The sequence below is a fragment of the Phycodurus eques genome, chromosome 7 (assembly GCF_024500275.1).
Source record: "Phycodurus eques isolate BA_2022a chromosome 7, UOR_Pequ_1.1, whole genome shotgun sequence".
NCBI classification, from domain to species: domain Eukaryota; kingdom Metazoa; phylum Chordata; class Actinopteri; order Syngnathiformes; family Syngnathidae; genus Phycodurus; species Phycodurus eques.
Window position 1 is genome coordinate 12,138,374 of NC_084531.1, and position 22,814 is coordinate 12,161,187.

General features: G+C 43.1%; 1 protein-coding gene across 2 annotated transcripts in view; it reads right to left on the minus strand.

The window, feature by feature from the left end:
* npas1 (neuronal PAS domain protein 1) overlaps nucleotides 1-22,814 on the minus strand; it is a 69,610-nt gene that overhangs the window by 15,049 nt on the left and 31,747 nt on the right. For both annotated transcript variants that reach the window (XM_061682444.1, XM_061682442.1), the window contains 2 exons: nucleotides 10,812-10,879; nucleotides 8,632-8,721 (listed from right to left, as the gene is read on the minus strand). In XM_061682444.1, coding sequence (XP_061538428.1) covers nucleotides 8,632-8,721; nucleotides 10,812-10,879 — 158 coding nt within the window. The remainder of the gene's footprint in view (nucleotides 1-8,631; nucleotides 8,722-10,811; nucleotides 10,880-22,814) is intronic.

The following is a 22,814-nucleotide window of genomic DNA, read 5'->3' on the forward strand; positions in this document are numbered from 1 at the left end:
AAACATAATAATAATAATTATAATAATGACCGGTAACCAAAATAACAGGAACAGCTCTCCGTAAGATGTAGTTCAGTTCTACACCAATATAAACTACAAAAAAAATATTTTTAAATGAATAAATTGTCAATCCAAAGTGAGCATATTATCTTTTTAAAGGTGTAAATGTAAATAAATAAGCAAACAAAATAGAAATAGTGTTTGTGAATTGGATGTCACTACATTGAAGTTGACTAATTGCTTCTAACTTTTTTTTTTTTGGCATCTTGTCTTCCAATCGGCAAATTTAAAGAGGACTTTCGACTCGTCCGTCTGCTACCGTTGCCCGACGATAACGCTCTGTGAGGTAGCAAAATAGCAACTGTTATTGAATATATTGCAGTTACTAAGCAATATTTAGAGTGAGCGACGTCACTGCAAAGGGCAATTGCCTTATTATATTTCATTGATATGGAAACCAACTTACAAATGAGGGCGAACACATTTTGGATTTCCTTTAAATGCACACATCCTGTGTTGAGTATTAAAAAGTTGATTTCCACAGGATGAATAATACACAGAATTAATTCCCTTCATTATGCAGCAATAAGAGCGCTGATAAGTTTATTTTTTTGTCTTTTTGATTCAAAACTGACTTGACCAAACACATTTTCATCAAGAGGCTCGAGATGGACACGGTTTGGGGGAGGAATCTGGAATTTACCCACAAGGGGGCTGATTTGTTTTATTTTTCAAAGGAGGACAACAATAAATTCACCTCTGCTCCATTGAAAGAAGGACAACCCCGTCACCCCCTGCAAGTATTGAAGACAACATCGAGGGACAAACAGGAACTTATTGGCTTTACCATGACGGGGAAATCTGGGTGGGGGTGGGGGTGGGGGGGGGGGGCTTAAGCCCTATGCGAATACTATCACTCCATCACTGGCGGGAGGGAGGGATTGAAGTGAGAGATCAGACGGAGAGGGGGAGATGAGAAGCCATTGAGAGGATGAGTCAGGCTCAGACATAAAAAACAGGTATAGCATGTGGTGCGTACTGGCGGGGGTGGGGGGTGGGGGGTCGGCGGCGACGTGAGGAGAGACCCAGATCATTCAAGAGTGTGTGCGCGCGCGGCTAGACAGCCTGTTTCTAATGCCATTGTGTGTGTCATTGTTTGTGTGCCCTGCGCAGACACGTACGTGCATGTATGTACTGTGGGGATGAAGAAGAAGAGGGAGGGGGGTGGGGAGGGGGGCAGTGAGGAAGGAGAGACATGATATAAATAATAGCAAGGGGACTTTAATATGTATGAGGCATCCGGGCAGTGGTCCACAACACACTCACGGTCCTCATTGACTGATGGGAGAGGAGAGAGAGAAGGAGGGAGGGCAAGGGGGGTGGGGGGCTGCACAGTTACCATTCCCAGATCAATTCTCCTCTCCTCCCTCATCCGAGCATCCTTCCTTCCTCCTCTTTTCCCCATTTATTCCCCCCCGCCCATCATTCCTGTCTTTCCCGCTTCCAATCTCCTTGATTTCATCCATCCCCTCACCCTCCGCTGCTTCCCATCACGCACTCCGCCCGCGTGGCCTTATTGCAGGCCGGGAGACCCCAGTGAGCGGAGCGATGATACGAGTGGGCGTCTGGGGAGCCGGAGGCGGGGGCGCGGGGGGTCGGCCGTGCCCTTGGTCAAGGTGTGTGACCCGGGCTAAGCCGGTTAACCATCCACCCCCCTGTCAGGGGAGGGACCCGGGGGCAGAGGGGTCAGACATCAGGGACGGGGGGCAACATGCCCTCTAAAACAAACCACCAGTTACACACTTGCACTCGTTTGTTTGTCTGTCCTTCCTCTCTCCCCTGTGTGTGTGTGTGTGTGTGTGTGTGCCTCGACCTGCCAACAAAGTGCGCGCGTGTGTGCCTTACCTTTCCCTCTCTGTCTTTTTTCCATAAAGCCTCTCATACGTATAGCCTCCCTCCTATCATAAAGCCTCCCCTCACTCGCTCATCTTTTCGGGGGGAGCAAACGTGACATTGTATGCTCAAGGTTTGGGGCGTAATCTGCGATCATACATAATTTCATTAGAATGCTGATGGTTTAGGTCTTGTTTGAGGAGATGTGATGGGTTAGGCCATCTGCTCAGCTGATAAGAACAGCTCTGTTTTATTAGCATCGCCACCAAAGCCCGGCTGTCTTGTTTACCTCGGCAATCCCAGGGCGAATTTTCTTCCTACCGCACATTTAAACTCTGTTTACACACTCGTAGTTGCTCGCTCATCTTCCGCCGGTGTCGCTCTGTCCATTTCTCTCGTTTCTCCGCTCATCTTTTTCTTCTAACCGCCACTCCCCCCCCCCCCCCCCCCCCCCCCTCCCCCCCGTGAATTTTTGCTGTGGACATGCGTGTCATATATATGTGGGGGTCAAGCCTGAGCTTCAAGGTCTGCTCCTTTATCCTCTAATCCTTCCTCTCTCTCTGATGGCACTGTGATTTGATGTTAAGTTGCATTTAAAGGGCATAGTTGTGCTGTCCGTGTCTTTGGATGGATTTACACTGCAGGTCCAAGTGCCCAATTCTGATTTAATGCCTACATTTTTTGAACCATGTCTATGTTCGCCTAAGTCACTCATTTCCGATCTGACTGTGTTTACATTCACAGAACACATAAACAGAAGCAGTTATGAAAATGTTGGACCATTTGTTTTGTTTTGTTTTTGTTTATCTTAATGTTATCGATTCAGATTTGTATTAGGACGCTTGAAATTCTGTTCGTGCTGGGGCCTTGAAGGTCATCTTTCTGACGTTTAGTTTTTTTCTTTCGTTACAAGTATGTGTATATATATAAAGGGATTATATGTTGAGTTTGATAACAAGATTATTATATTCATATCATAAGTCAAAACTATATCACAAGGGATATGACTAGATAAATTCTTTACTTATATCTAATCCTTATTGAACATGTGGCAAAGGATGAAATGTATCGCTTTCTTTTTCTCTCTCTCTCTTTCTGTTTATATCTTCAAATAAAGTAATCACTCAATCAATTAACATGAAACACTCAGCATGTGCAAATGCCAAAACGGCACAACATTTTTAAAAATAAAACTACAAGTGACAACACGGAGGCGGCACGGTGGCCGACTGGTTAGAGCGTCAGCCTCACAGTTCTGAGGACCAGGGTTCAATCCCCGGCCTGTGTGGAGTTTGCATGTTCTGCGTGGGTTTTCTCCGGCCACTCCGGTTTCCTCCCACGTCCCAAAAACATGCACGTTAATTGAAAACTCTAAATTGCCCGTAGGCGTGACTGTGAGTGCGAATGGTTGTTTGTTTGTATGTGCCCTGCGATTGGCTGGCAACCAGTTCAGGGTATAGCCCGCCTCCTGCCCGATGACAGCTGGGATAGGCTCCAGCGCGCCCGCGACCCGAGTGAGGAGAAGCGGCTCAGAAAATGGATGGATGGGAATAAAAAAATGGGATCATTCCACATGTGAACAGGGTAGTTGGAAACGAGTGTCACTATTGGGTATAAGGAGAAGCGGCTCAGAAAATGGATGGATGGGGACAACACGGAAGTAAATAATCATACTTAAATAATACAAATGGTAAATGTTGCATAGTGTTTATTTGGCCTGGGCTGACTCTTCCCCAGATTGATTTAAATAAGCATAACCTTTGCATTACTTCACTGATCACCGTTGGCAATTATTTTATTTATTTAATGATGGACATCTATTTATATACATCATATTTAATGTTCCACGCATTCGCTGTAGTTTATATTGACAGCGGGTGTTTATTTGTGTTGTTTGGGCAGAAGCAGGTGTGTATATGTCACTCATCGTGTATTTTGATGACGTCATGCCTGAATTGAAGGGTTATATTTCTATTTACATTCAGACGAAAGACTTTTTTGAGAAAAGTTTGATTGTTTCCAAACTAGACATTTAAGTGCTTTATGTATATTAACTTAAGAATAATCAGCAACAGTGGTGTTTCCACCGTATTCAATAAGTTCTGTAAATTGTGATACTATGGAATGGCTGATGTTTTTTGTGGTAAAAAAAATAAAAAATACAGTAATTTCCTTTTATTGTAGAAACTGCTCCAACGGAAGGTGAGAAGTGATCATGTGACTATACTTGTTGTCCTGCACCAGCCCACTCTTCTAAAGGAGATGTTTAATCTCAATGAGACTTTCCTGGTTAAACCATTTCAAATACAAAAAAAAAAAAAAAGAAAGAAAATCAAATAAAAATGTGCCTTGTTGGAGTTCAGTAATCAAAAAAAAAAAAACGATTTCAAATGCCTCAAATTAAAGCCTTTGCGATATAATCAGGTACAACACTGCAAATATTCTTGCACAGCTAAGCAAAATTGGATCACAACATTATGTGGACATGAGATGATGGACAAATGTGAGCCAATAATCTTTCAGCCCATACACGGCTTGTGATTACTGTACTGAGATTGAGCGAAAATCATTTTCTTTAACATGGCGTCCCGCAGCCCTTCAACCACAGCCAATTTCCACAATTAAAATCTAATTTACATCCATTATTGTCGCGCTCAGCTCATTTCCCCCTTATTTTTCTCTCTCTCCGTAGCGCATTGTCTCCTTCTCGCTTTGAAACATTCCTCTCTTATCACACCTCTCCACCTTCCTCCACCCCGTTCTCTCTCTCCTCCTCTCCCGACTGTCTCTATCTATCATGCCATCCCCCTTGGTGTTTCCCCCCCTCCCTACAATCAATGTGGCTTTTAAGATGCCTATCGATTTGTTCCCCTAGACAGGCCCAGCGTGCCGGGGCGACACTTTGATTGCTGGGCCAGTAATTACTGTTATTATTTATGCATCTGGGCAAAATGGCAGGACTTAACATTCACAGTACAAGGCAATCAACAGAGGTGAGCACCTGGAGAGCGCTCCGGAAAGGAAAGAAGGGCGTGAGCGAGGGGAGGCGTAAAACACGCGCGCACACTGCATATACTGTCCAGTGCTTAACAAATTTATGAGACCACGACCTAATGGAAGGTTCATGCCGCAGCTGCCTTAAATTAGCAGTATTTGTAAATACCAATATCATTTTTTGTTATGTTTCTGTAATGCTTAATACACCAGAAAGTCAAGGGTCTCTAACAAATAATATTAATGTAAACATAATTGCTGCTATTCAATCATTTTCAAAAGGCAAAAAAACTTGACAAAAATGTTCAACACATTTCTATTTCTTCATTAACTCATTCACTGCCAGCCATTTTTGAGCATTTTGACTGGTCTTTCAATACCCACAGAATATTTTGTTCAGTGACAATGTAAGGATCACACCTACCAAAAGAAAGAGTAGATAGATTATTTTTCTTTTTACTTGTTTTTCCGTTCTTTAGTAATCAGTAGTAGAATAAGTTGATTTCACTCCCCCCTCCCCCCCAAAAAAAGGATTTCTGAACAGAAAAAAAAACTGAGAAAAAGAGCTTTTTGTGAAAAGAAACGCATCAAGCAGAACAGTCACTTTGACACTTTGATTGCGTGGCACCTCAAACAAAAAAACAAAAATAAGAAAGGGCTTCTGGTAGCGAAATAATGTATTTTACAGCATGGCTCGAGTTAAACGTCAGCGCTTTTTTACATGGTATGTCTCTTTCACCCCATAAACTGCCATCTTTTCTCACAATCACAACACACACTTTGTTCTACCTATATATATATATATATATATATATATATATATATATATATGTATGGATCAGTCTGGTTGTTCCCAACATCTGGTGAGCTGCTATTTATGTATATATATATATGTATGCTATATATATATATATATATATATATATATATATATATACATATATAGCAGCTCACCAGATGTTGGGAACAACCAGACTGATCCATACATACAAAGAAAGGAGAAAAAATAAGATCAGAAATTAAGTTGTGTGTAAGAATGCGAACTGACACAGGGAAAACGTATTGAACAAGCCAACTGGTATTTAATTAGTACTTTGTTCACAAGCCTTTGTTTGCAATGACAGGTTCCTGTATAAAGAAACTAAACTAAACTAGAAACTACTGCCACACAAGCAGTCTTCAAATCTTGAAGGTTCCGTGGGCTTCTTTTATGGGCCTTAAATTTCAGTTCTTTCCAGAGATTTTCGATTGGATGCAAGTCAGGTGATTGGCTGGGCCATTCTAGCAGCTTTATTTATTTTCTTTGAAACCAATTGAGAGTTTCCTTGGCAGTATGTTTTTGGATTATTATCCTGCTGAAATGTCCACCCTCGTTTCATTTTCATCATCCTCGTAGATGTCAGGAGATTTATATCAAGAATGTCTCGGTACATTTTCCCATTCATACTTCCTTCAATCATGTGAAGTTTACCAATACCATGAGCTGAAAAGCAGCCCCACACCATCATGTGCCCACCTCCGAACTTCACTGTTGGCGTGGTGTTTTTTAGGGTAATGTGCAGTGCCATTTCTTCTCCAAACATGGTGTGCATTATGGCATCCAAACAGCTCAATTTTGCTCTCATCAGACCAAATTATATTCTCCCAGTATTTAACTGGCTTGTCCAAATGTTGTTCAGCAAACTTTAAACGAGCTTTGACATGCTTTTTTTTCCATCGGTGGGATCTTGCATGGTGAGCGTGCATACAGGCCATGGCGGCGGAGTGCAATTACCCACTGTTTTCCTTGTGGCAAGAGTAACTGCTAATTTCAGGTCTTTTTGAAGCCCTCCACAGGTGGTCTTTGGCTCTTGTAAAACTCAAATTCTTTGCACTCCTCTGACAGAAAATCTTGCCAGGAGCACCTGATCGAGGCAAATTTATGGTGGTATGATTGGCTTTCCACTCACGTATTATGGCCCCAACCGTGCTACAGAAGGGTTAGATATGCGCCTGTAACCAATGCCATCGTTATGTTTTGCAACAATTAGTTTACGATGGTCTTGAGACAGTTCGTTGCGCTCACCCATCATGAGATGTGTCTTGACTCACACCTTGGCAATGAGACCTTTTCGTAGGCCATCAATTAGGACTGAACCAGCTGATATTCACTTGCACTGACAAGGGGCTGGATTTCTGTTTGATTATTGATAGATTTTAGGTGTTGTTTTGGCTTTCCATGCCTTTTTTGCAACTCCCTTTCTTCATGTGTTCAATACTTTTTCTCTCTGTCATTATTATTACACACAACTTAATTTCTGATCTTATTTGTTCTCTTTTCTTTGTATGTATGGATTTCTTGGGTTGTTCCCGACATCTGGTGAAATGTTCAGGTCAATAGCACCTTTGGAAGTATAATTTAGAGAGAAAATGGTGACGCGTTAAATACTTTTTTAAGCTGCTATACACACACACACACACACACACAGATATTCTTTCTACAACACTGGACAGAGCACCTTTTGTATGAAGCCACCTGCTTTTCAAATGAGCAAAAGTATTGGAATAGACATTATTAAATTAACTTAAAATGAATAACATTTTATATTTGGTGGCATAACCCTTACTTGCAATAAGAGCATCAAGCCTGCGACCCATTGACTTCACCAGACTTCATCTGAAATGCTTTTCCAGGCCTTCACTGCAGCCTCTTTCAGTTCCTGTTTGTTTCTGGGGGTTTCTCCCTTCAGTCTCCTCTTCAGGAGGTGAAATCAATGCTCTATTGTGTTACGGTCCGGTGATTGACTTGAACAGTCCATGACCTTCCACTTTTTTCCTCCTGATGAAGTCATTTATTGTGTTGGTAGTGTGTTTTGGTCATCTTGTAAAATTATTTCTCCTGATTAACTTTTCCTGGAAATTGCCAGACAAAATGTTTTTGTGGACTTCAGAATTTATTCTGCCACCACCACCATCATCATCATGCGTTACATCATCAATAAAGACCAGTGAGCCCGTTCTAGAAGCAGCTTTTACTTTTACAGGTTCTGCACCATGATTTCATGCTTTTTAATTCAATGGACACGCTTTGCACGCTTTGGTGTGGTTTTATGTTGAAAAGCATTGATGCTAATCTTTTTTTCTTAGAGAAGAAATATGTTTGTGACAATATATGCCAGTGAGTATTATTATATGCTGTCTGTATGTGTCATACACCGTATGTGTTTAAATATTTGTTGTTTAAAGGTTTAAAACTAGCACGATTTCAATGCTTGCTCCGTTAGCACAATTGAGGAGTTTCGCATTGTGAGTTACCATTTAGCTAGCAGACGTTCACAAAAAAGTTATGTGGTTTTGGTTAACTACACGAGTCTCTATTTTGTTTAATCTTCAATTGGCAGTGGCAATGGGCCTGATGCGGAATGTCACATGACCAAACCCGAAAACAGGTTGACGGACTTCCTGTGTGCGCAACGATTAACTATGGACTGAGGACATGACGGTTTGAACATGAACTTGCTGCAAAATTCTGGTGTCTTTGGACAAGCTAAAATGCATGCATATCATTGACTTAGACCACAGGTGACCTATTAATGTTAATTACGTTTAACCTATTTTTGCACTTGAGCGGCACTTGTCGACGGCTTATTTCAATGTCTCTGATTTCATATGGGAAAAAAATTAGGTTTCACATGAATGAATGATACATGAAGTTCAAAGAATGAGTGATTGTTTGTATGTGTGTATCTGTTGAGTTTGCCTTACCTGCGAGAGTCCCAGGTAGATAGAAACTGTCTCTGAGATGTAAAGAAAGCGTCCCTCCTGGCTGACCACGAACACAAAGCCGTCCAAAGACTGTGGACAAACGCACGCACACGCACACACACACGCAGGCAAATAAGACATTCAAATTAGAGCAATTAGTGTGTATCGAACAAATTACAATGGGCGTACAAACAACCCGTGACCCTGCAGCCCTTTTTTAATTCAAAAGTACACACACACACAGACAGACACACACACGCACAGATATATGCGCACGTAAACAAACACGGTACTTAAAACTTAAATATATTCAGTATATGCAGTCATGCTTCTCAAAAAAGCTACATATTCCCAACAAGTAAAAAAAAAAACCCATGCACATTTACACACTCATGCACGCACACACACACACACACACTGAAAGACAAAGACATAGACAAGACTCAGAGCAGTATAGTGCAGAGACTAGAGCAGCTTCAATCAGATGTAATGAACTCACAACCAAAGCAGTACACTGTATTCACACACGCGCACGCACACACACACGCACGCACGCACACGCAAACAGGCATATACATATGCAGACAGCAACAGAGACACAGATAAAACCAGAGTCATTACAGTCTGCAGTGAGTCTAATGAGAAGTGAAAGGTATACAACCAGCCCATTAGAGAGGACTGCTTCACAGAAAAATATTAATCGTCACAACAAGCTTACACACACACACACACACACACACACCCACACACACACACGCGCACACACGCACACACACACAGAGCAGGGGCACTTCGTTGTAAAGAATGATTGCTATTTTGGCGGGCCCGGTGCTTAAAGTGGCAGCGGTAATTTATGCAAGTGACACATCCAGTATGCAAATGTATGGCCGTGTGGGGTGCGGGGAGTCGTGTGTCGCGGCGAGGAGAAAACCAGCCGCCTGAATGTCGGAGAACTAAAGTGCAATTATCAGGCTATTACGGCCGGAGGACGGCTTGGGAGGAAAGAATCATACAGTTTTTTTCCCTCTTCCGCAGCGTTAATTTGATTCCTATCAATGCCGCTCCCTAAGTCTCCCATCCCTCTTTAAAATGCCAAAGAAGAGCGGACGTGTGCTTCTTTTTTTTCCCCGCATACCGTCTCACTTCTAAATTCCCAACCTCTCTCCACCTGCTCCTATACCTACCTTATTCCATTCCTCCCATAATCCTTGTACTTCCCCCTTATCCCTCTCTGCTCAGCTCGCTCTTCCGACCGGCGTCTTTCCCTCAGCATCCTCGTAATCTGCGGTGTTACATTCTTCTGAGTGTCTACATGCTGCACCTCACTCCCCCCTGCAACCCTCTTGCTCCACACTCCCCAGCCGACAATTCACCTGTGTAAAAAGTACACAGGTCAGCTAAAGACGCTGTCTGAGCATCTGAGGTTCATGGCTTAGTGTGACCGTTACTGTCTTGCAAAGCTTGGTGCCAAGGTGTGTTGTTTGGCTATAGCAGGGGCTAGCAGAATACGACCCCCTCTATTCTTTAATCTGACCGACCGAGCATTTACATTAACTCGAGTTCTAGCAGTATCGCAAAGGCCCATTCTATTCTATTCACGAGTGATGCAGAGACCATCGTTCATACGCTGTACAATTGTTTCATCCCGCCTCGACTACTGTAATGTGTTGTTTTCTGGTCTTTCCGCAGAATTAAAAGTTACGAAGTATTGAAGTGAGACTTTCGACCAATCTGATTGGCTCTATCGGATCAGCCGATATTCTGAATTTTATGCAAATTTTGTGAGCGGCTGTGATGTCTTCATTTGCAGATCTGATCAATGACGTCATCGATCGGATCAGCGAACTACGACATTCCAGCCGACACGATCTCGTTCAATCCCGGGACGTTCTGCACCGCTGTCTATGTAATCGGTAAACCTGTAGCTAACAGCATCATGGCTAACTGGTGTTAACAACGGAGCCCACAAAATCAATACAATACGATGCAAAACCTCTTGAGACAGAACTTGCCTTTCACGGCAGCACAACGGCGATACACGAGCATCTAAAAAAGAAGCACACGGTGGCCAATTTCAAATAGTTGCCCACCCCTCAGCTACAGGACGGAAAACATCATTTATCCATCGTCTGAAGTTGCAAAGAGGGCAGTAAGGAAGATGCGAGTGTTGTGGCAGTTACCTGCAGGAGATGCGCCCCCAGGTGCTGTTCGAAGATGTCAGTGGCCAGCGAATGTGAGGACCGTCTCACTGCAAAGAGACAGGAACACACGTGAAGAAGACATGAAGGCAAACTAAAATCAAAGCAGAAAAGACACCCCAGAGATCACACCGCATTGTCTACCAAGAGACTTTTTCAATGAGACAGGATTCTCTATTAATTAATGATATGAAATTAATAGAAAATTAAATCTGCTGACATGGTTGAATGGACCCTCACACGCCCATATAATATTGGGAGGTACGTCAAACAAAGGACACGGTGAGAGTATATAGAGGATCGGTTTACAATGGAATAGGTCGTAGTTGATCGCTAACCTACATTAACGCAGACACAGTAGAATAATTAGAATTGAAAAACACTCCCAAGGCCATAAATTTAAAAACAACTGAATGAAAAAAAAAAAAGTATTTATGGCGTTACGCACGCATGCCTTCTTGTACTGCATGACCACACGCATTCTTACGTCACTGCACATAGGCTACTAGTTCATTGCCCACAGTTCACAACCTCAAATTGCCGTATGTCCGGAGCATCGTAAGCCAAAGACACCCTGTATGTATAAAGTTTGAAGACGTGAGTAATTGCATCGACAGATACATATAGTACATACATATGCATCTTTCCAGGGCGGAATCATCATTAAACACACAGTTGATCAAGCTCTGACTTTGTGAAGTTGTTAAAGTTTCATATTTCATGGCACATTTGATACCAGGCTCCGCCCACATGCAATATTTAAAAAAAAAAATTCTCAATACAGTGGTGCCTTGAAATATGATTTTAATGTGTTCAGTGACCACAATCCTACCTCAAAATACTCACATGACAGATCATCTTTTCCCATTGTAATGAAGAGAAATGCAATTAATCTGTTCCAGCCCCTCAAAGCACCCCAAATTCTTTTTTTGGAACACATTTTCCATAAAAGTTGCACTCAACATAATTGTATTGTATGAAAAAACACAGTAATAACATTTGCTCTCCACATAACCCGCAAACATGGAAAATATGAACAAATCACGACTGTACCTAATGAATTGTCCTTACTTGTTCTTCCTTTATTGTTGACATTCCACTGCAAGTAAACCAATGTGAATTGACGGTAGCTGGATGCCGTGAAGTGTGCTGTCGTGATCTAGTCGTGGTGGTCTGAAGCACACTCGTGTCTCACATTTTGCTCATATTAAAGGACAAAAAAAAGTGACAGCTCTTATCTGGAAGAAAATCAAGTCAGGGCACTCGTATCTCAAGGCACCACTGCGTAGTCTCCCCCATCTGTCTAATATACGTGGTTTAGATTTAGTAGTAATCGGACAGAATATTTAGGATAAGACTGTTTGTTTGAGGACCCCTGGAAATGATTTAATTACCCTAAATCGGTTGCTGTTTAAATGAATATGGCAGATTTCCCGTGTGTTTTTGGGCATGCGTTTTTGAGACTTTTTCTGTCTCGACCAGTGATTTCCAACCACAGTGTCCAACTTCACTTCATTGGCACAAACATTATTTATTTACAACAAATAATGTATCTTTGTTCCTCTATCTATGCCAGCAACATATCGTGAGAGGTAGAACAATGATCTTCCACTAGATGGCAGAAGGTACTTTTAACCTCTGTAGCCATCTATTGCCATTTATACAATAGAATAATGGCCTTTGAGCAGAACATGAGCAGATTTCATACTGAGTAAGTAAATTTGCCAGTTCATTGAGATGAGATCATCGTTATTTCAACACACTGTACATAGTTTAAGTAATATTTTAGTTTGGTGGTGTGCCATGAGATTTTTCTAATGTAAAATATGTCCCCTGGCTCAATAAAGGTTGGGAAAACTGGTGTAACATGGCAACCAAATGTTATGCTCCTATACAAATTATATATTATATTACTGTTATTATATCATATTGTTACCAGCGTGTCAGTACCCAGATTTGGGTGGAATAAACGAGGAGGTGAGCACCTGGCAACTATTGGAAATCAGCTCCCAGTTTAAAAGCTCTGCCCGAAACCAGGAAGACGCCAGATTGTTCGCTTTGCCTCCTTTGTCCTCGCCAATTTCTGTGCTGCATTCTGTATCGCTCCTTTAATGGATGTTGCTCACTCTAAGTTCTGGGAATTTCGTGGTGTTCCTCCTTGCTCCACTCCTTCCTATTTAGTTGTTATTAGTTTGTACTTTGCTGCAAACAATTTTTACTACTTGTGAGTAGGGCTTGATGTTTATTAGTCTTTTCGTTTGTTCTTTGTATATTATTACTCGACCTATTCATCACTTTCACCCGCCATGGTACTTTTACTTGTATTTTGTTTAAAGACTGAGTTGCTCCTTCAATGCTCTGTGAATGCTTTGGGGTACAATCATTCTCAAATTGTAAAAGTGAAACTGGGTTCAGGGGCTGAATTAAAATAAAACAAAACAAAAAACACATTGCACAGTGCAGTATCGACACAATTTTGGTGGTCATACCACGGACAACTTCTAAATTGTTTTTTTTTTATTTTCACCTGGATAAACACCTTGCAGGACATGCGTTTTAAACAAGTATGTTGTTTAGAACGCATCTATTTCTACTTCATTACTCAAATATTATATTTGCCGGAGTCACTTTTGAACACGTTGAACGACTGGTTAGAGCGTCTGCCTCACAGTTCTGAGGACCGGGGTTCAATCCCCGGCCCCGCCTGTATGGAGTTTGCATGCTCTCCCCGTGCCTGCGTGGGTTTTCTCCAGGTAATCCGGTTTCCTCCCACATCCCAAAAACATGCACGGTAGGTTAATTGAAGTCTCTAAATTGCCCCTAGGTGTGAATGTGAGTGCATATGGTTGTTTGTTCATGTGTGCCCGATGATAGCTGGGATAGGCTCCAGCACGCCCGCGACCCTTGTGAGGAGAAGCGGTACAGAAAATGGATGGATGGATTTGTGTGCACCATGCTACTTTGAAAATCAATTTCACAGACAAGAAAAGTTGCATACGTAAGAACAGGCTCTATAGACCTTGTGTGCAATGTAAGTGTGGATCAATGGAGGAAGTTCATTTCTCAAGGGTCTTTCTTTTCAAAACTGTCCGTTTGCATCTAGTCAAGACATGTAAACAAAGTGGCGAAAGCTAATACATTCATGGTGAACAGCCAACAACATTCATGACAATTTAGTAAGGAATCTTGGGGGGAAAAGCACAATGTTGTGTTCAAACTGGACTAATTTTAAAGCAACCACTGCATGGGCACAACCCCCTCAAGGTGACATACTGCAAACAAAAATATAATAATCGTCTTGCGTCATAAAGAACATGCAGCTGTTCAAGTTTAAAGTGGAGCATGCTGCTGACACGCTGCACTGAAATGTTGGTATATGGTGGGCAGCATGGTGGGCTAGTAGCTAGTATATCTGCCTCACAGTTGATAGGTTCCAAGTTTGAATCTTGTCAGGCCATCTTATGTGACGTTTGCATGTTGTATATTGTCCACAGGTGTGAATGTGAATGGTTGTTTATCTATACAGTACGTCCCTTGCGTTTGGCCAGCGACCAGTCTGGGAGTTCAGATGATCCTAAATGTAAAATGAATGGTTTTCTCTTCATTATGGAAGAGTACAAAAGTCCAACTGTAATCACGAGAACAGGCTGGGTGAATATCAGTCTTGTGCGACATCAAGTATCCCTGAAGATTCAGCACATTTTGTCATTGTAAATTACCATCAAATACCTAAGGAATAGATAGCATTCCAAAAAAAAAAAAAAAATGAAATAGCTTTTCAAGGAAATTATTGTATGATAAGTTTGGTTTGTGCTCTTTGGAGGAAGAACAAAGCTGTTTTTTTTTTTTTACATTAGCAAAGACAAAAGCGCGAAGTGGGAGCAGCTTGACATAGCGGAGCCATTTGATATTGTTTTAAAATGAATGGAAGGCTCCATGCTTGCTGCTGAAAACCTTTTAGGTCTAATCTTCACATACGTACATTCCATATTTCCCCAGAGGTTTTCAAGTAATGAAGTAAAAGTACTTTGTTACTGTACTTAAGTAGATTTCTCAGGTATCTGTACTTGAGTAATTATTTTTCTGGCGACTTTTTACAAAAGCTCCTGATATTTTAACACAAATACCGGGTAACTTCAAATGGCGGGCATCGTCACGCAGCGGTCTTTCTCTCACACATGCCGCAGTCACAGACTGTCAAGATTCAGCACAGACACGGCCGGCCACCACGGCTTGCTCTAAAGTTCTGAAAGCGGACTCAGAAAAGAGAGTTTTTAAAAATGAATGGATGGACTAGTACTTTTCTATTCTTCCAGAAGCCAGCTCAAAACTGTTGCGTCTCATATATGAGACCGCTGCTTTACTAACACTAAACCACTCTTCCAAATGAAAGACGTACCCTTCAACCAAACATATCCAATGAAGGCGGTGGCCAGAGCTCTGAAGAGCAAACGAATGTTCCCTCCAGATAGCGTGGATTTAGGATTTCGGTCGTAAAGGCATGTGTCAATGCAGCTGCCATGGGCCGACTACTCCATGGTAAAATATTTGTTTTCCTTGAAATGTGCATTCACTTGTTCTGATTTACTTGAGAGTCAGGCTCGTCAATGCCTGCAATGCTTTGGTGGGTGAACCAAGGCAGTTTACTCTTACTGCATATGGATTGGAGGCGTGCCCAGCCACGGCAATCTTTTTTCTCTCTCTTAGCTTCGTGCATGTCACGTCACGTGACTCACACCACTTCCAGTTCTACGGTGCCTGTGTCAAAGTAAAAGCATGAGTTTCAAAATAAAGAACAATGCATGCGGGCCGGATAGAACCAGGTAATGGGTCTGTTCTGGCCCGCGGGCCGTACATTTGACACCCCTGCTTTAGCAATAACAAAACAGAGCATTTGGAAGAGAAGAACATGAAGGATGCCACTCATTCTTCCACACTCGCACGCACGCGCACGCATGCATGCATGCACGCACACACACACACACACACACACACACACACACACACACACACAGTGTCTGTTTCGCCACTCTTAATGCATCCCAAACACAAGCTATCAGAGCTGCTCGGTGCCAAAGTGGTGCTGTTTACCGAGGCAATTACAATACAAATAGAGTTGGAGGTGGTTAGGAAGGCGGTTGTGGGGGGTTTGGGCGGCGGCGTGGGGGTGGGGTGGCGGCGTGCTATAGATCGAGGAGGAGGGTGGAGGGAATGTGTGTGGTTGCAGGTTGAAGATAGGTATGAGAAATGCAGCAACGCTAAGGTGAGGAAAATGAGAAAACACTGCGCAAGGTGGTGGTGATCACTTTCTTCCAAGCTGGTGCGGGGCACGAGGGCCCCTCGGTGACGTGCGAGATTAATTCACCAATCAGCCGTATTTACTGTTTAATGTTGGGGGAGGGGGGGGGGCACTAAAGGAGGTGGGGGAGATTGGATACTACACTCGCGAGTGTGTGAAGACCGTATGTGGGGAACTAATCTCTCTTCAACAGGGCTGCTTTTGAACAGTCTTCCCTATCTGAACGTTGGTAGTTGTGTATACAGGCGTAATGCACACGAGTATTCGACTGTGTGGATGATTTTAGGACTCATCAGGCGTGTGTGTGTGTGTGCCTGCAAGGCTGAACAAAATCAATACACGTTATGACAGGAAAATGAAAGCGCTGCTCTGGGTTACAACTGAACACAGGGGGGTGGCGGAACACACACACACACACGCATACACACACACGCACACACACACACATATTTATATATTGGCCAGCTGCCTGCTTGTGATGTGAGTTCAGTGAATAGAAGAGGGAGGCATTCCATTAGAGTTATAGATGCACACACACCTCAGGAATACACACGGCAATGATTTCTCATGCACAGAACACACAGCACCCTGACTAAAACACACTCTCTCTCTCACACACACACATAAATAAAGAGTTGCCGGACAAAGCCACAGTGGCATTGTGAGATGGGGTGCCCCCTGTGTGAATATAAATAAGGCAAGTCCATTCAGGGCTATGAAAGGGGTCTGGTGCTGGGACCCTTCAGCCTAGCCAGTCAGTGCCTGGAAGGGAGGGGATGTGGGGGGCTCACAGTCAGTCTGGGGGCGCTGCCATCATATCACAGCAACCTAAAAAGTCACAGACGTGCAGCGTGCGCACGTACGTGTGTGTGTCATGCATCAGATCCCAGGAGGAGTGAAGGTGATGGCGGGTGATCAGGAGTGCTGACTAGTGTCAACATCGCAGAGGAAACGCTTGGATGTGACATGAGGCTAGGGAGGAGGGGGGGGGCAGGGGGTGGGTAGTGGCGGAGGGGTGGACTTCAGCGGATGTGGTGGGGGTCTGATGGATGAGTTTAAACTCACACTCACAAATACACAGAGGGCCATTTATTAAAGACTGCCGGGATACAATAGGGCGGCCAGGAAACCAAAACACTGGACACGCTGTGAGTGTGAGTGAGTGTGCGTGTGTGTGTGTGTGTGTGTGTGTGTGTGTGTGCGTGCATGCGTGCCTGCATGTGTGTGTGCGTGCCAGCGCGTTTCCACAATCATGTGCACATGTGAAGAGAGGGTCCCACAGCAGTGTCGGTATCTCACTCGGAACAAAGTTCCTTCTGTGGCGCGGTTGTGTGTGAACTCCGACTTCACGTGTGGGTCGACGGTTCAATTAGTTTGATGATGACTAGATGATAAACAATTTCAACATGAGGTGACTTGTGTCTCGCCATCCAAATCCTAATATGGATATGCAGCAAATTGTACACTTTCATAGATAGCCACCTCCTCCATGCTTGAACGTTATTATGATTTCACTCGTCCGAAATGAAACGTCTTAAAATCTCTCAATAATGACAAAAGTGGATAAATCATATCCTCAATCCACGCGGAAATTTTATACAGTGGTACCTTGAGATATGAGTGACCGGACTTAGGGGAGTTTTTCGAGATATCGATTTTTTTATTTGACTTGCGAGCGCTGACTTGAGGTAAGAGCACAGTATGGTGGCAGTGAACTCAACTCAACTCACTTCACAATAAGCAGCACTTGGGCACATAGTGAACAATTCTTCATAAATAAGAGCCGTAAAGCTGTTTAATGCCACTCTCAGTTGAAGTTTACTCTCGAAATGAACATCAAACAAAGAATTACACCTTGTGTATTTGAAACAACCAAACAATGGTTTTAGAACCCTTCAAACAATGGATCTTTGAAAACAAATGTAGACAGATAATGTCACAATACTTACAGGCATATATTCTTTATCCTCTGCGAAATAAAAAAAAAAAGACTAATATCATTGCAGCTTACTGAGTCACGGACAATACTGACAATGTGAATACAACGGAACCTCGATTTAGGGAACCTGGATACAACGAACTATTAGTCCGTTAAATAGAGGTTCCAATGTACAGACAAACAAAGAAGAGCCACTCTCGTCTTCATTTGTCTGTATAGTATTATTAAATAGTTAATTGAAGACTAAAAATTGTCCGTAGGTGTGAATGTGAGTGTGAATGGTTGTTTGTCTGTCTCTGTTCCCTGCGATAGGCTGGCGACCAGTTCAGGGTGTACCCTGCCTCTCGCCCAGAGTCAGCTGGGATAGACTCCAGCACGGCCGTGACCCTAGTGAGGATAAGCGGTATGGAAAATGGATGGATGGATGTACTGTATTCTACTGCCCTCCGGTGGCCAAGGCAGCCACACTAGAAGGAGCAGGAGAATTAATTGAATTGAAGCCTTAAATCATGATGCCCAAACTTTAATTCTTTTATCTTGTATTTAAGTATGTTATTACACTATGATTTTATAAAGTATTATAGAGTGCTATTTTCCTGCTTGAAAACACATTAGTATAATTTGTGTGGCGGGGGGGAGATGCTGGAACGGATTAATGGCATTTCCATTAATTTCAATAAGGAAAGATGATTTGAGTTACGAGCGTGGTCACGGAACAAATTAAACTTGTTAAATAAATGAAAGACGACACAACCATTCACAGTCATTGACAATTAAAGTTTTCAGTGAACCTAAAAGGAATGTCTTGGGAATGTGGGAAGAGTAGAAAAAACCCACACAAGAGCATCAAACCCAGAACCTCTCGACTGTGAGGCAAACATGCTAATCTTGTTTTTTTTATTTATTTTTTTATTTGAATGGTCGTCTTTGATAATTGAATGGTCGTCTTTCATAATTCTGTGAACCTGTGAACCAGGAGGCTAATATTCTAATAGACAAACAAAATATTGTGCTTAATGATATATTATATAAATTAATTATAAATTTGTGTTAATGAATGTATTTGCTTTTATTGCCATTTAAGTAAAACACAAATATTTTTATCCTTTTAGTTTTCTTGCTTATTGCCATTGTGTCACACACCCATTCACTTTTTTAGGGCCATACTAAAATCAATCTTTCTGCCTCACAAGAAATAAATGGTACGGTCCTGTCTCTCTCTCTCTCTCTCTCTCTCTCTCTCTCTCTCTCTCTCTCTGATTTGCTAAAATCCATCCATCCATCCATTTTCTACCGCTTATCCGAGGTCGGGTCGCAGGGGCAGTAGCTTTAGCAGGGACATCCAGACTTCCCTCTCCCCAGCCACTTCTTCCAGCTCTTCCGGGGGGATCCCGAGGCGTTCCCAGGCCAGCCGAAGGACGTAGTCCCTCCAGCGTGTCCTGGGTCGTCCCTGGGGTCTCCTCCCGGCACATTTGCTCAAATCATTTAAGTTATTTGTTTCCCTCATTCATGTACACATAGCACCCCACATTGACAGAAAAAAACGGAATTGTTGACATTTTTTCTTCTGATCATCCTTAAAATGGTTCTACACCTTCGTTGGAGTCCAGCTGTGTTTGATTACACTGATTGGAGTTGATTAGGAGAGCCACACACCTGTCTATATAAGACGTCACAGCTCACAGTGCATGTCAGAGCAAATGACAATCATGAGGTCAAAGGAACTGCCTGAAGAGCTCAGAGACACAATTGTGGCAAGGCACAGACTGGCAAAGGTTACAAAAACCATTCTGCTGCACTTAAGCTTCCTAAGAGCACAGTGGCCAGTGAATGAATCCAAGATGGTGAGAAATAAGATTCTCTGATCTGATGAGACCAAGATAGAACTTTTTGGCCTTAATTCTAAGCGGTATGTGAGGAGAAAACCAGGCACTGCTCATCACCTGTCCAATACAGTCCCAACAGTGAAGCATGGTGGTGGCAGCATCACGCTGTGGGGGTGTTTTCAGCTGCAGGGACAGGGAGACTGGTTGCGATCGAGGAAAAGACGAATTCGACCAAACCTTCTCTAGAGTGCTCAGGACCTCAGACTCGGCCGAAGCTTCACCTTCCAACAAGACAATGACACTAAGCACACAGCTAAAATAACGAAGGAGTGGCTTGTTCTTGAATGGCCCAGCCAGAGCCCTGACTTAAACCCAGTTGTGCATCTCTGGAGAGACCTGAAAATGGCTGTCCACCAATGTTCACCATCCAACCAGCCAGCAGCCAGCTTGGCACCGCTGAGCCGTACCAATACTGTATGTAGTGTGTATTATGTTTTACAATAATAGTTATCATTCCTAATTTCATATGTACCCGTGGCTATAGAGAAAAGTGTGAAGGGTCTCTGTCGCCGAAATGCACGGATGCAGTCTGCAGTCCATGAATGGGGAGATCGATTATTGCCTCTCACAATGTCCACACCCTCTCCTTTTCGTTTCCACTTCTTGACAAGCGCACCATGTTTTTGTGGTTAAAAAAAAAGAATAATAACACAGTTCAGTATACTGTATGTGGAGCATGAAAACCCGATACAGTCACAGTTTCTCCATTTTAGCCTGCCAGTAGATGTACAGTGCTCAAACGCTTGGTGTGCGGCGAAGCGTTGCCAACTGTAATTTTTTCTCGATGGTCGACTTCAGTCGCATTCGGCCACATCGCCGGGTGTACGGCGGGCCTTACACTCCAAGGAGATTACTTTGAAGGGGAAAAAGACTGGTGTCCCATCTTTTGGGACACCAGTCCTGGAACATTTCTGACACATCTCATACAGTATGTCATCCTGTATGAACCAGGAAGTAGCCTGCTAACTAATGAACACAAATATATATTTTTATATATGTATTTTTTTTTCATGTTCACTGTTTGACCTTGACAGACCCTGTAGTCTCAGTTACTGCTGTTGTGGTATTTACAAAGAGGTTAGCCTTTCCTTCTTGGATGATTCAAAGTTTACAAAATGTTCAGTGTGGCACTCACATTTAGCAGTACAGTTAAAACTTAATAGTTTCCAGAATAGCTTTGACTTAAATGTGGTGAGCGTTGACGTGTGAGCTCCTGTGATCATTGCTCGTCGCTCTCCATCACACTGGTGTTTGAAAGGCCGGCTGGGACTCTGCTGCGAGGCTTAATTTCATTGTGGGAATAAGAAACAGCAGGACAGGGAGCCGTCGCACACGTTAATTATGGTCTGACTCGCAGGTCAATTCTCCGGGTCTTCCTGGTGCTCGGTGGGGAGAAAAGACAGAATTTTCATTTTAATGATTTTCATTATACGTCTGTCTAATACATAATTTAGTCCCGGTTAAGTTCATGACTAATGGCACACACACACACCTGTGCAGAGGCATGCGTGATCTTCTCCTCCCCCACAGGGTCAACCTTTCTTAACCCGTTGCCATGGGAACCAGATAACTGTCACTGCAACTGCCTTCGTCCACTGTCTTCTTATCTGTCATTATCTTCCAAGTTCAGCGCTCCCACCCTTTTCAAAACACGAATCCCATCACCCGCCAAGTTGTTTACTCGCATCCAATTGTGATGTTTCATCAGCTCGACACACGCACAGATAAAGAAAGAGTGACCCTAATTGGCCGCGTCCCCCTCCAGCACAATTATCTTCTCTCTCCATCCCTCCATCCCTCTGTCTCTGTGCCGTCATTCCCTCGCTCTTTTCGCGGTCGAACATAATTTGAGTGCAATTAACTTGCCTTAAAAGCCCCGGCTGCTTTTAACGCTGTGAATTAGAGGGGTGGCAAATGCAGGGGAGGGAAGAGGGGTACGACAGGAGTGAGGCGAGGGTGGGGGGGCGGCAGGGAGGGAGAGCGAGTGTAAGCAGAGTGAAAGTCAATGTCAGCGCCGCTCGGTGGGTGAGAGGTGTGTTTGACCTCACTAACAGAGACAGTAAAACACTTGAGGCCGGAGCCCACTTGTCATTGTTCAATACCTTGTAAAAGATGGGATGGGGCTCTCCAGCTGCCATGTTGCACCTGTTAACCACGGAGTTGCGCCGCATTTGTAATGTGAAACCTGACCGCTTTATGACGAGTTAAGACCTTTTGAATCTGGATTTACAATGCATCAGGTTAAAGATGACAGACTGGGGATTGTATCAATATATAAACTGCGCAAAAAAAACAGTCATTCTGACATAGTGAAACAGTAAATACAGACATCAAATTTAGCTTTTACAGACGCAGATTCAGGTAACTTTGTTGTGTAATTTGTTGTTGCATTTCATACTGTACATCCCAGCGGGTCGTTGCGGGGCTTTCCACGCTGCGATCAAAGGCGGTATCCACCAGCTAGCTTGTAAGCTAACAGGCTTTCGGGGCTCCTCTTGGCCGGTGGACGAGCAGTGGTCTCGTTTACGGCGTCACTTCCACGCTTGGGGATTTAAATAAAGACACTGAGCTGTTTTGTAAATTGTGACATCCAGCGAAGATGAATTTTCAGGGGGTAGGCATAGCCAGCTAGCTAACTGCACGCTGCAGTGGCAAAAATGGGTCAAGTAATTATAACTAAGTAACGAGCAAGTGCGTCAGATAACCACTGACGCAAACAAAGGCACTCAAATTCTTATAGTGGGGAGACGGGGACTCATGCCCGATGCTATCTAAGATAAGGGATAACATATCTGAGTTAATTTCACTTGATCTCTCTTTCTATCGGTTGTAATATCCTATTTTTCTAAGAATATTGCTCT